This window comes from Eublepharis macularius, chromosome 4, assembly GCF_028583425.1.
Source record: "Eublepharis macularius isolate TG4126 chromosome 4, MPM_Emac_v1.0, whole genome shotgun sequence".
NCBI lineage: Eukaryota > Metazoa > Chordata > Lepidosauria > Squamata > Eublepharidae > Eublepharis > Eublepharis macularius.
In genome coordinates this window covers 43,737,029-43,750,255 of record NC_072793.1, presented here as the reverse complement: position 1 = coordinate 43,750,255, position 13,227 = coordinate 43,737,029, and the positions used below count along the sequence as shown (strand labels likewise).

At 41.0% G+C, this 13,227-nt stretch overlaps 1 protein-coding gene across 1 annotated transcript in view; it reads left to right on the top strand.

Annotated features, from left to right (window-relative positions):
• Nucleotides 1-13,227, top strand: part of LOC129328957 (forkhead box protein K2-like) — a 38,980-nt gene that overhangs the window by 10,268 nt on the left and 15,485 nt on the right. The window contains exon 2 of the mRNA XM_054978297.1: nucleotides 7,785-7,979. Within this exon, the coding sequence (XP_054834272.1) occupies nucleotides 7,785-7,979 (195 nt within the window). The remainder of the gene's footprint in view (nucleotides 1-7,784; nucleotides 7,980-13,227) is intronic.

Genomic DNA, 13,227 nt, shown 5'->3' with positions numbered 1-13,227 from the left:
ATCCCATATTGCAAGTGCATGTGGGAGGCCAGTTGGGTGGGTCTTTCATACACATTTTGTACTTTCAAGGTAATTATCTCCATTCATCTGATCATGCTGCATGTGCTTGCCCATAAGATAAAGTTGCGCCATACTGAAGTGGCTTTGATGCTACTGGGCATGCATGTGAAGGGCTCTGCAGTGATCATCATATAAAAAGCAGTGATGACCACCTAACACCTTGAAGGGCTGTATTCAGCCTACCTCATGCATTTCCATAGCAAATTGAAAGAGTGAGGTACTGCTGCTTGTTTGGCAGCAGGAAATAAAGTCAGCCCAGAAGTCTGTCACTAGGAAGTGAGAGGGATGCTTGATAATTCTGTATTCTATCCTCATCTACACCATATAGTTAGAGAGAGTTTGGGGTAGCAACTTCTTGGGCAGGAACAGGACCTCTCCATTGGAAAGAGTAGGTGCCTGGCTTGCAGAAAGTCATCCACCATCCACCATCCATATTTCTCTTAATTTAGTGCTCTCCTGTCAGGTAGTGTATAAAAATAGTCAGGTAGTGATGAAATACTCTAGAGAAGCTCAGATTATTTAGGCTTTGAACTGGTGGAGCATTTCCACTAACAGAAGGGATTTGCTTACCACTACAGCCCAGAACACTGCTTCTGATGAAAGGGGGAATCCCAAGAACAGCATGGGAGAGGGGGGGTATGGGAGGTCTGCAGTGGAAGGGGGAAACGGATAACAAGAACAACCCCCCCCCCCCGGTTTATGAAAATCCTTTATGGGATCCAACCTTTAGTCCTCTTGTACTTTCTCCATCACAGGGCAGACTTGAGCCTGAGTGCAAAGAATGTTGGCATTCTGTTCATATCAGGTCAAAAGTTATGATGATGCTGGAACCATGACATTCCTATAGGAACAGAGATTGTTTAGGCAGATTGTGATTTTTTTTAAGGTAAGTTATAATTGCCCTCAAATAAGTACATAAGTAAGTTTAGCTTCAGATCTTTGACTTTGTGCTTCCCGCTTGGAATGTGGCTGCAACATTGCTATCCTTTTTGTTTTTAAGGGGTTCTAGCCTTTTGGTAAGCAGCTGGCAGAGCAATTCAATGTGTTATCTGACCAGGAAACACAATAGGATTGAGTTCTTCCTTGAGGAGGGGCTGTGGCTGACTGATAAGAGCATATACTTTACACGCAGAAAGTTCCATGTTCAGTTGTTGGTATTTCTAGTTGAAGGACTTCAGGTAATGAGCATTGGAAAAGACCTTGCTGTACCTGAGACCTTGTCAACTGCTACCAGTCAGAGGCAGACAATATTGTAACAATTGAATGATTTGATATAAGGGTATTTGTTTCATACTGTCCTTTAGGCAGAAAGAGGAAGAATGCCGAGGGCAGTCATACCCTAGTCTTTCTATGTCTTCTGGTCTTTTCTTGATGAATACCAAGGCAGCTAGCCAAAGATACCACATTAGCTATACCAGACATCACCTATACTGAGCAGCTCTGTAGAGGTGTGCTGTTCAGTATATCCAATCTGAAAATATACCCAGTAACTCCGTATCAGTATTTTTCAGGTGTATTCAGGAATCACAGTCATATCCAGGATTCTTGAATATTTCACTATTTCTATCCTGATTCATTTGGGAATAACCAGGGCTGCCATTTCAACGCTGCAGCAGCTTGTTTTTCTTAATTTTGCATGTTTTCCTAGACAAAAACAGAGAGGGGGAGAGAAACAAGTCTCACAGGCAAATGGCATTATTCGTTAAGGGGAGCTCAACTCTGTCCAATCACAAAAATTCTCTCATAAACCACATGAGAGAATTGTTGTGATTGAACAAACAGTTGAGCTCCCTGTAAGAAGTAATGTCATTCACCTGTGAGAGTTGCCTCACCTCCCTCCCCCTCCAAAAGGGAAAAAACCCAAGCTGATGCATTTGGCTGCAGCTTCAGGGGGAGATTTTTTTGGAATGCCTGTCTTCTGCTGCTGGGTTGGTTCTGTTGGGATTCTCTGGTTTGACATTGGTTTTGTTGGCTTTATTGGTCAGTGGTTGCTCTTGTGTGTTTGGCTAGAGCTTCTTTGCCTTGGAGAAAACATTGGTTTCCGCCACTTATGAAACAATGGAGAGTAGATGGGGCACCTTGTTCAAAACTGAACCCCTTGACCCAGCCGTCTTGAAACTTGGACCTTTAGTGGGCAGGCAGCCCTCTGCTGCAATTTTGGCGTAATCTGCATGAAAAACAGCCTACTAGTCCTTTGAAGAGATTCCTCCATGGGGAATAGTGGACCCTGGATCATTTTGGAATCAAAAACACCTTGGATCCAAATAAAAAATCAGTATGGGAGGATTGGAATATTGGGAATACGGATATTTATGGCCTCCCTAATACCAGAATCTGAAAAATACTGATTTTTATTTTTAGTGCAGATCTCTAGTGCTCCAAGAGTTGATGGCATGTTGTGTTGAGCAGATCTCTGGAGAGGCAGCACATGAATTCCCTAAATCAGTAAATGGCTTGTTTTCCTCTGTGCCTGGAAAAGATGGAGTGTGGGGATCAAATGGGAAGGCGCAGGAAGGAGAATAGAATAGTGGAGGTGAAAGATCATCTCCTGATAACTTACTTGTTGTGCTGATCTAATTCTGCATTGACACAATTTTCCCTTATATACAGACAATAATTGTGTATGATGTATGTTTATCCTATTGCTGTATAATATTCATAGAAGATACAACATATTTCCTGGATCACTTATTTGATACTAAGGGAAGTTTCCTTAAAAAAACCAGGCCTATCCTTCTAAATTAATTGCTTTTGTCTAGAAAAGGCAACTTGTTTGGAATCAAGTGATATAATGGAGATATATTTTGTGTTAGCTTGCTTGACTTGAACATAGTACACATAATTTGTTTGACTGTGGGGGATAAGAGGCTACAGCTGAGACATGTCATACAGCTTGTAGAATCAGTGTTTGTCAAAATGGACATTATTTCAATGATTTTTGCTATATCTAGAATTTGTTATTTAAGTACTTGTGAACATTGGTTTTTTGGAATCTTAAAAAAAAATGGAATAGATTTTCCGTTCACCGTTGGATTTTCATATTAGGCCTTGGATAGTACACCATCAAATACCTGATACTTGTCTGAAGAACTCTGTTTCAGAGATACTGTACAAAGTAATTCCTTAACTGTGATTATCTAGAGTATTTAATCTTATAATGAAAGCTGACCCTGTGAATGTACACCAGTTCATAGGACTAGGTGCTAATGCCATCTCAGAGATACAAGGAATGCTCTTCTAATATAGTGAGACCTCTTTCTTAGCCCCACTACCACTCAGCTGCCATTTGCTGCCTACCGCAGCTGACCTTGCAGCACATCTGCTGGTGTGGATATCTAGCATAGAAGGAAGCCAGGTCTCCTTCAGCTGTCTTACTTGATATTAATTGTCATTTGGGCTCTTGGACCTGTGGTTCTCAAATTGTAGGGCAGAACTGAAAGGTAAAGGTCCAAAGTTTCAGGGAGGGATTGAGGTCCTTAGGCATGTGAAGCCTTCTTCCCCTGACCAACTAAGACATGGATTGAAGACTCATTGGGGTGTATCTTACTGACTTTTCTACTCAGTGCTGCCTGATTCCCTTCATCGTTGCCCCAGTCCCATACATGTGGGTCCTTTGATACCAGCATAAACTTTTCTGTGGCCAAAAGGGCTCCTTCTTCCTTTCATCAACGTGCTTCTCTAATGTTTAATCAGGCTCCCTTAAAGTTAGGTGCTTTGCTTCATGGATGTTGAATTTAAGTAATATGTTGATCTTGTTGGACCACATGCTGACTGGGCTTGCCCAGGAGAGTGTGGAATTAAAAGGTTATAGATTAACTAGGCTTTAACTTGTTTATAAGTCACATAGTCGGCACTATACAAGACTGTTTTTTTTGTTGCATTGGATACCACAGCAGCTTACATATTTCTAAATTCCATTCTATTCTGTTTTCTGAATTAATGTTATATAATGGAGTGGTGTTTAAAAGTATATTTTATTCCTTGTAGAAGCAACTGTAAATACTGTCTACATAAAACATTGGGGCTGGCTAGAGATAGCATTATGAGCTCGAACAGATAAGTAAGAATGATACAGACTTTTTGCTTATTCCGTTTAAGAAATGAATTAACAAGCGTGGAAACATACATGTTTATGTTCAGATAGCTGGGTATTAATAGCAAAGCAACAAATAATTACTTCAGAATACAAAGCATAGTTTTTAACGGTCTGGGTCAGTTACTAAATGTTATGAACCATAAAGTGATCTAACTTCTTCCAAATGGGCATGATTGTAATTTCAGGTGTGGAATCCCACATGCAGCCTTTTCCATTATTTATTTTTGCTGTAATATATAGATTTAAATTAAATGTAATATTGGATCAATCTTTGGGCTGATTGTAAAATTATCACAGAACGAACCTTTCCACTTTCTTTTTTATTTCTCAAAGAAATCTTGGGGTTGGGATCCATAGGAACTGCATGGGATTCATTGTGGGGGGACTGAGTCTCAGTTGAGAAGTCTGAAACCTCTCCTGCCTCCTACTTTCTCAAGGGCACCTATGGTTCCAGCTCACAGTGCTCAAACCCTTTGTAGAAAAAGAAAATGTATTTTTATAAAATGAACTGATCTAACAGCAGGAAATAAGGCTAAAGTGAAAAAGAAAATTGGCTTTATTTTAGAAGAAACTTTTCTATTATGCTAAAGTAAAATAGAGTCTAAGTTGCTGAAACAGTCATTTGTAAATCTGAAACAAGTGTAGACTTGTCGTCTTCTAAACAAATTATAGTAATACATTTCCTTAAAATTGAAGATAAAATTGTAGAGGGGCCACACAACTGGCCTGTGCTTAGCCTTTGTGTTTAATGATGCTAAGTACCTAAAAAGTGCAGTGTTTCCATAGGCAGAGTTTCTTTTGTACTTGCAGACTGTGGAGCCTCAAATTCCAGAAGCATTACATGGGCAGCTTTAATGAATTAGTGTCTGGTTTTCCTGCAGCTGATGTGACAAGCAGCTTTATAAGCTGCTTCCCATCGATCCCTGCTTTCCAGCTCTTTTGTGTCGTCTGCTTGGAGAAAATGGTGAAGAGCTTGGTTTCTACAGTAACTGCTGCATGCAGGCAGACTTCTTTCAGCATTCGTTTTAGTCTGTGCAAGGATGTGTTTGGTTTCTTTAGGCTGTCTTCTGTGATTGTTGTGGATGTTTAAATTTTACGTGGTTTAATGCTGCATAGCATGGTGGGATGTGTACTTCTGAGGGCAATATGTTTCCCAGAATGAGCTAACACTAATGCTAGTTACTGTTAGGCAGTTATTCTTATTTTGTTGGTAGAAAAACTGATGAAAGCTAAAGTAGTGGGATATCACACTTGGAAAAAGTAGATATTATGCCAAGAAAAAGTGTGAGCAATTTGTAGTGGGTAGGGAAGAACTAATGGCTGTTTTGTTTTCACCCTATTAAAAACTATCTTGCTAGATGAGATTGAAGGTTAATCTAATGCAACATTCCGTTTCTAATAGTTGCCAGTCAGGTTCCCCTAGTATGTTCACAATTTGGTCATGAAGGCAGCAACTCTGTCCTGTTGTCTGTCCTGGCCTCTAGGATTCACATATATATTGTCTCTGAACCTGGAGAACCTGTTTAGTTCCGTTCCATCTCATACTGAAGTTGGTGACCCATGTTGATGATTTCAGCACTAAAATGGAGTCATCAGTAACGAGGATGGAGAGCCTCTGAGGATGCAGAAAAATATCAGCTTCCCTCTTTCACCATAACATATAGAATTCCCTCCCCTAACCTGACCGAATGAAGGCTGAGCATGCAATCTGTCTCATGCTACCATGGAACTTTGGCAGCATGAAGAGAGCTCAAGTGGAAGCCCTCTTCCTTTTGATGGACTGGATAAATGGCAAGTAGTTTGGGCGGATAGGAGGGTAAATTCCTTGTAGCACAGCTTTTGGGGGAGCAGGGAGAGACATGAATAGCAAACTGCTTATGTGCCCTTCTTCCACGCTTAGAGTGAAAGCTTTTTATGCATATTGACAAGTAGCATTACAAAGCTGGGGCCTGGAATTCTTGGATGCTCTGAGGTCCTGATCTTACAGCTTTGCAATCTTAAAGGAGCACTTTTCCATTACTATTTTTGGAAAATGGGTAAGGAACAAACCGCTTTCGTTACCTGTTCTCACCCCCTAAAGAAAAATGTTATTTTCAGATTACAAAACTTACTATTCTAGCCTCAGAGAAGCTGTCTTCCCAAAGCCATAATATTGACAATCTTAAGAGAAGTTTCCCAGTAAATGGTTTACACCTTGCCTTTACCTTGGACCTTAACAGCGGTAATATGTAGGGCTTCAAACAAGGGTTTTGAGGCTTGAAAAGACAATCTGCCTCCAAAAACATTGACTATGAGCACTGCAACGTTATAGGGGAGATTTCCACTTAATATTGAGCTGTTTCTCATCTGTCTTGCTAATATCGGTGCTATAGAATGACTTTCCTGTAGGACAGTTCTTAGTGGCTATGGAGTGCAGCTTTTTGTTTCAAAGTTTCAGTAACAGCAAAGAACTTTCCCAAAACATGAAACTCAGGCTTCAGCTCTCTGTGTGCTTTCCTAGGAGTAAGGCCTGTTGAACACAGTGGAGAGTGGGACTTCTCCATTAACGTGCATTGGTTGCATGTCAGAATTAGTGTGAGAGGAAAATTGCCGTACAGAGAGTGGATTTGGCAAGGAAGGAAGATTTTTCCTCACCTACCACCTAATGCAGCCTTACATCTATTTGCTTTTAGAAGCTTGAGTAACAGCAAGCAGCTTTAAAAAGCCAGGAAGCTTAGAACTGCATCCCATATTGGCTCTTGCCCATAACTATGGCAGTGAATTCGTAAGTTGTTTATATATTGTGTGAAGAAGTATTTCCTTTGCTCTCTCCTGAATGTACTGCCCATCAGCTTCATTGGGTGATTTTGAGTTCTAGAAGCAAATTTCTCTCATGCCCCCCTCGAGATGTCTCTCTTCTTTTTATTTTAAAAAGTGTCTAATGTTGTAGCCTTTTTTGTAATTCCTTGATTGTCTTGGTTGCCCTTTCCTGTATATGATATATATTTTGATATACTTTTGGAGATAACTTCTATAAATATGTATTTATTTGTGTACTAGAACAGCATGCGATTCACTGGTTTAATTGTTAATGTAGAATTGTTTCCTCCTTTAGCTTCTTTTAAATGTTGAAAAGTGGCAGTAATAAGGAATACCCATTTCTGTGCAGAATATGCTTTTTTGTGCAGCTTGATTTGCTTTGCTTGGCTGTTCAGCTGTTGATCCTTGTAGCCACGGAGGTTAAACTTAGTTAGATATTGCCAAACAGGCTGTTTCATAACAAGTTGTCTAGATTGAAGTCAGGTTTTTTTAGTTCAGGAAATATGCAAGCTTCAAAAATTGGATGCTAGAATTCTTCAGATTTTAATGTCATTAATATAAACTGGTTCTTTATCGGCTATTTTATGTACATGGCACCAATGTTTTCCAACCTTTATGGAGTTATGTCTTTGCTAGGGTAGTGTGCTAATTAGTCTTGGTCTGTATTTTTAGACTCACATACTAGTTATTTTTATTTATTTAGTAATTTTTACTGGAAAAGCCAATTGCAGATCATGCTTAAAATTTAGTTCACTTTTGATTAATGCTTACGAAACTACGCAAATATTATTGTATATCCTTCCAGTTAATATGTGCATTTCTTTTCCAGATGTACATTCAGGTTTCCCAGCACAAACATCAAGATAACATTTACAGCTTTATCCAATGAAAAACGAGAAAAACAGGAGTCCCCGCAGTCCCCAGTGAAACCTGTGCAACCCCAGTTCTCTCCCCTAACAATAAACATTCCAGACAACGTGGCTCACCTGATCAGCCCTCTACCTTCTCCCACAGGAACCATCAGGTATTTAGACTGTCATTCTGCATGTAATATTAATAATAAGACTCTTGAATTTCATCTGAAATTGCTTCAGTTGTGGCTCAGCTCTTCCTGGGAGTAAATCACAGCCTTACATGTTCTACCTAACATGCTGGAGTTTAGTCTTAAATTCACGGTGCAGGGTTATTTGAGACAACCTAGGTGTGATGGTGCCAGACTTGTCTCTAAGTGCATCGGTGGAGCAGCTTTCCTTTTTAAGAGCAAAAGGGACACAGTGATCAGATCTTGACCTTCCCTATAATCATGAGTTACCTTCCCACATCACCTCCTCCATCCAATTGCTTTTCTCCAAGCCAGCCTCAATTCTTGTATGAGAGTCTGAGGAAGAGACAAATAACTGCAAGAGATAGTGAAGAGATAAATGCTAGATCAGTAAGGAGGCTTAATGTCTCCAATCTCTGTGTCTTTTTGCTTCAAAAATTGAACAGTCTCACTACTACTGGGACAAGCATACAATTAAAGGTAGGGATCTGCTGCATTTTTATCTGGTTTGGTTCTAAGAATGCAGGGGTGTGAATATTGTAGCATTTGATCACCGGGTTTGCTACTTGCTAGAATTCTTGGGTGCATTATAATATGTGTAGGAATAGTTCAGTTTGTAGATTCTTTTTCGTTTTTTCTTCCATAATGTAGACTCAACTTTATTTACATTATTTATAGTCTTCCTTTCTCACTGAGACTCGAAGTAGATTATACAGTGCAAGTCAGTACGATCAGTGGCTAGGACATCCAATAAACAATGTAATAAGGTTTGGATTGTAAAAATCTGATACAGAGCTGGAACAAGGCATAAGCATTTATACATGACACATTAAACGATGCAGAAATTATCTAACAGGAGCATACTTACTGCAACACAGTACACAATGATATAGCCTACAGTCCTTATCCCTTTACCAAAGCACCTCTCTGAACCATTTCCTTAGAACACATCCCTCTTACTTGTGTTATAAAAAAAAACCCCCTTCTCAATTAGTTTTACATAGTTTGCAGAAATCCAGGAGACTTGGAGTTCCTGTATTTTAACTGTATAAATTGGATTTTTTAGAATTGTTAATTATAACAACTGTTTTATATATTTTAACCTTTTTTTTTTTTTAAAAGAATTTTTATTGGATTAGAAACATATAATAACAATTATAATCACATTCTTTAATTTTTTCTAATTCTAACCCCCTCCCTTTCCCCCCCCCTTTTTATTGACTTCCAACAGTTTTCCAACCCCCTATCCACTTTCGCTCTACTCCTTCATATTTATTTTATTTGTTTATTATAATATACTTTCAGATTCTTCTAAGCGCTATTTCCACTTCCTTTCACATATAAATTGTCATATAAATAAAATCCTCTTAATCTATCTTCTTCATTAAAACTACTAATAATATTCATTTTGATAACCTGTGTTTTATCTTACTCCTTCTATTCTCTTCAATATGGGACAAACAATTTGCCCCCCTTTATACATCAATTCCAATACTTCTATACACATACTTATTATACACACTTATTGTTGAATTTACGTATGTATGTATATATTCACTCTATGTTATACGGTTATCTTTCCAAAAAATATAGATTAGTTAATTTCTATCCCATTAATTCTCATAGTATCAACGCTATTGCTACTTAATATAATACTTAAAAATCATATAAAGTTGCTTAGAATTTTTCCATTAACTCTCTTTTAACGTTACTTTTAACAAACTTCGTTACTTTTAACAATCCATCCCAATTCAGGAGATAGTGATCTTTACCTTTTCAAACGTCTTTCTGGGTTGTAATCACTGCTTCAATCTTAAGTTCTCTTTCCGTTTGTTTTCCCCCTGTTGAAGCTTGGGCACGAAGGTCTTATGCCAGCCGCACTGGCCCCGGGTCTGTCGCAGAGATCTATGCCGACCTGTCAAAGGGTGGGACCTCAAGGGTCGAGAGAGAATCCTTAGCGCAGAACCCCCCCTCGCCCGAGATCAACGCACCCTGAGGTCTTTGAGCGTTCTTTGCCTGTTCTCCGCCTGAGAGCAGGTGGCCGGGGGCTATTTGTGCCCCTCCAGCCGCTGAAACGGCAGCCCGGTCAGCTCTGCACTTAGAGCTGCGTTAGACCTCCATGGATCCCAAACCGGAAGTGTTTTATATATTTTAACCTTTATGTATTTTGTAATCTGCCCTGAGCCTGCTGGAAATGTGGGGAGGGCGGAATAAAAAGCGAAAACAAACAAACAAACAAATAAATAAAATAACCTCATCAGGCAGTCCACTCCGTAAGGGTTAGGGATCATAAAGGAGAAAGTTTGTGTACAGGTAGTTGTTTTTTCCCATTTGCAGGGTGGCACCTACAGAATGTCCTGTTCAGATGAGTGAAGCTGCCATGATGGGAGCATAGGGAAAGAGGTCATCCTTCGGATATGAGGGACTAAGGCAATGAAAGGCTTTGTATTTGATAGCCAAAACCTTGAATTGAACCCAGTAACTGATAGGCAGCCAGTTCTGACTGCAGAATGGAAGTAATAGGTATGCTCTACTTCATTCCTAATAATAATGAGCTGCAGCATTCTGCACCAACTGGATTCTTCGAGTGGGCTTTGAGAGAAGACCTGTGTAAAGGGCAGTACAGTCTCAGTGTTACCATGGTGTGGATCCAGGTGACCAAATTGGCTATGTCAAGGTGGTAGGCCATCTTCCTGGCTAAACTGAGTTGGAAGAAAGTGTTTTTTCCAGCTGCGTTAACATGACTCTATCAATAATGCTGGATCCAGTACAACCCCTAGGCTCTTAACTGAGTCAGCAAGCTTCAGCAGACCACCATTGAAAGTGGGCCACATAGTGTCCTTCAGAATTTCTCCCTTTCCAACCAACATCATTTCTATCTTGTCTGCATTCAGTTTCAGTTTGTTCACTTACAGCCATTTGACCACAATAGTAAGGCAGTGATTCAGTACCTCTGTTCCAACACCAGGGGATTTTGATAGAGAGATAAAACCACTGGGTGTCATCTGCCTATTGATGACACTCAGTTCCAAAGCTCCAAAATATTTCTCCTAAAGGCTTTACATAGAGGTTGAATAAAATGGGGAATAAGATACGGAACCCAAGAATACAGCTTCCACACTAAAGATAGATGGTCTCCAATGGCAACCCTTTGAGGCTGTTCCGTGAGGAGCTATTTAAACCTGTTCAAGTCACATCCCCTGATTAACTGCTTCTTCCTTTAAATGCAACAACAGGATGGCATTATCTACTGTATCAAAGGCTGCAGATAGATCCAGGAGGAGCAACAAAGAAGCATGGCCTTTGTCTACATTCAGATGGAAGTCATCAGCTAAAGCCAACAGAGCTGTCTCTGTCCCATAACTCTGCCTGAAACCAGACTGAAAAGGGTTCAGAGCACATGAGTTATCCAGGGAGACTGGAGTTGGTCTGCTACTGCTCCCTCAGTCATTTTGCCCAGGAAGGACAGATTAGAGAATGGGTGATAATTGACTGGCCACATCATTTTTTGTTTAGGGATAGTTTTTAAAGTAGTGGGTTGATAACTATCTCTTTGAGTGGCTGAAAGAAGTTGTCCAGAGTTAGTGACTGATTTATGATAGACATCAAAGGCTCATTTGTGTGGTCCTTACTAGGCATGTGCGGTTTGGGAATCCGATCCATAAAGCATGCTGGCCCCAATTCGGAAATCCCAAATCAGAGCTTTCCGAAGCATTCTGAAGTTTGCACCGCTTCCGAAGCATTCTGAAGCTTGCACCACTTGCAAGCAGCGGTGGGGCCCTTTAAACATCACCCCAGCCCCCCTGCCCCACCTCCCCTTACCTTTGCAGACAGTGTTGGCAGCAGCGGTGGCTTTGGCCCTCCCCGTCACCCGCGGAGCGGCGGAGGAGGTGGAGAAAGCCCTTCCTGCCCCTCAAATGGCTGCTGTGGCGCTGCGGCCATTTGAGGGGCAGGAAGGGCCGGAGGAGGGGCCTCTGGCCTTCCCCACCACCCTGCAGGCTCAGTAGGTGGTGTGGCAGCAGAGGAGCCGGCTGGCCCAGGCCGTCACAGCCTCGTGCTGCCATGGCTGCTGTGGTGGCGGCGGCAGCAGCCCACTGCCCAGCTGATCACCCTCCCCCCATCCAGGTAAGTGGGTGGGGGGTGGAGGGGTTGCCCCAGGGGTGGGTGAAAGGTGGGGGTGGGGGAGTTGCCTCCCCCTCACTTCAGTATGCTCCGAATATTTATGGAGCATACCAGAGCAAGTAAAATACCATAATTCTGAAGCGGCTTGCCGCTTCTGAATTACGGTATTTTCAATTTTTCCCCCTGCTTCGGGTTAAATCCAAATCTTTTTGGGATGCACACCCCTAGTCCTTACATGATTTTAGCAACCAGAATAGACAAGAATTTAGTGCACAAGTGGTGGGCACTGGCCTTCACATATCCCAGAATCCTGGCAATGTCCATCCTTGTAACTGAGTCCACAAGATCTGTAAGTAGACCAGATGATGTAGTAAGCATTCCTTCTGCCTGGCCTGTATTACAGCTGGAATCTGAGCATATTCATGTTATTTTATAAGCAAAAACTTTGCAAAGGTGTCACAGTTAATTGTTCCTGAGAAAGTAAAGACTGAGATTTAGGAGTCAGCAGCTGTCAAGATACCTTAAACAATTGGGCTGGTTGTGAATTAGCAGATGCAGTAGTTGTAAAGAAATAGCAGCAAATAAACGTTACCACCGTTGCTTCATAGGTCTCCCAGTATGCTCTGTAGCACGTTGTGTCAGTCTTGGTGTTTCAGTCACACAGTTTAGGTATTTCCAGCACCAAATCCAAGAGCATCTCTGCCAATTCAGAGAGGGTGCTTACTGGGGAACTAAATGGCCAGCAGAATGCCTAATCTGTCCTTACTTCCTGGTATAAGGAGCATTCAGTCTGTGCCAGCTATAGTTTATACTGGGAATCTGAAAAAGTTGAAAGAATTGCAGGGGATATTAGCAATCCCTCCTTTCTGTCCATCTGTGCCGGATTGGTGGAGAACGTCATAACCAGGTGGAATTATTTGAAACAGACACACCACATCATCATCTTCCAACCACATCTCTGTTATGCAAGCCAGATTGATTTCCTCTTTCTGTAACATCTCGTGAGGTGTGAAATTTTGCTGTTCATCAATTTGGTATTGCATAGAGAAAAGGTGGGGGAAATAGGGGACCTTGCAACATCAGCTTTCAGGGTGCTATGGAAATTAGA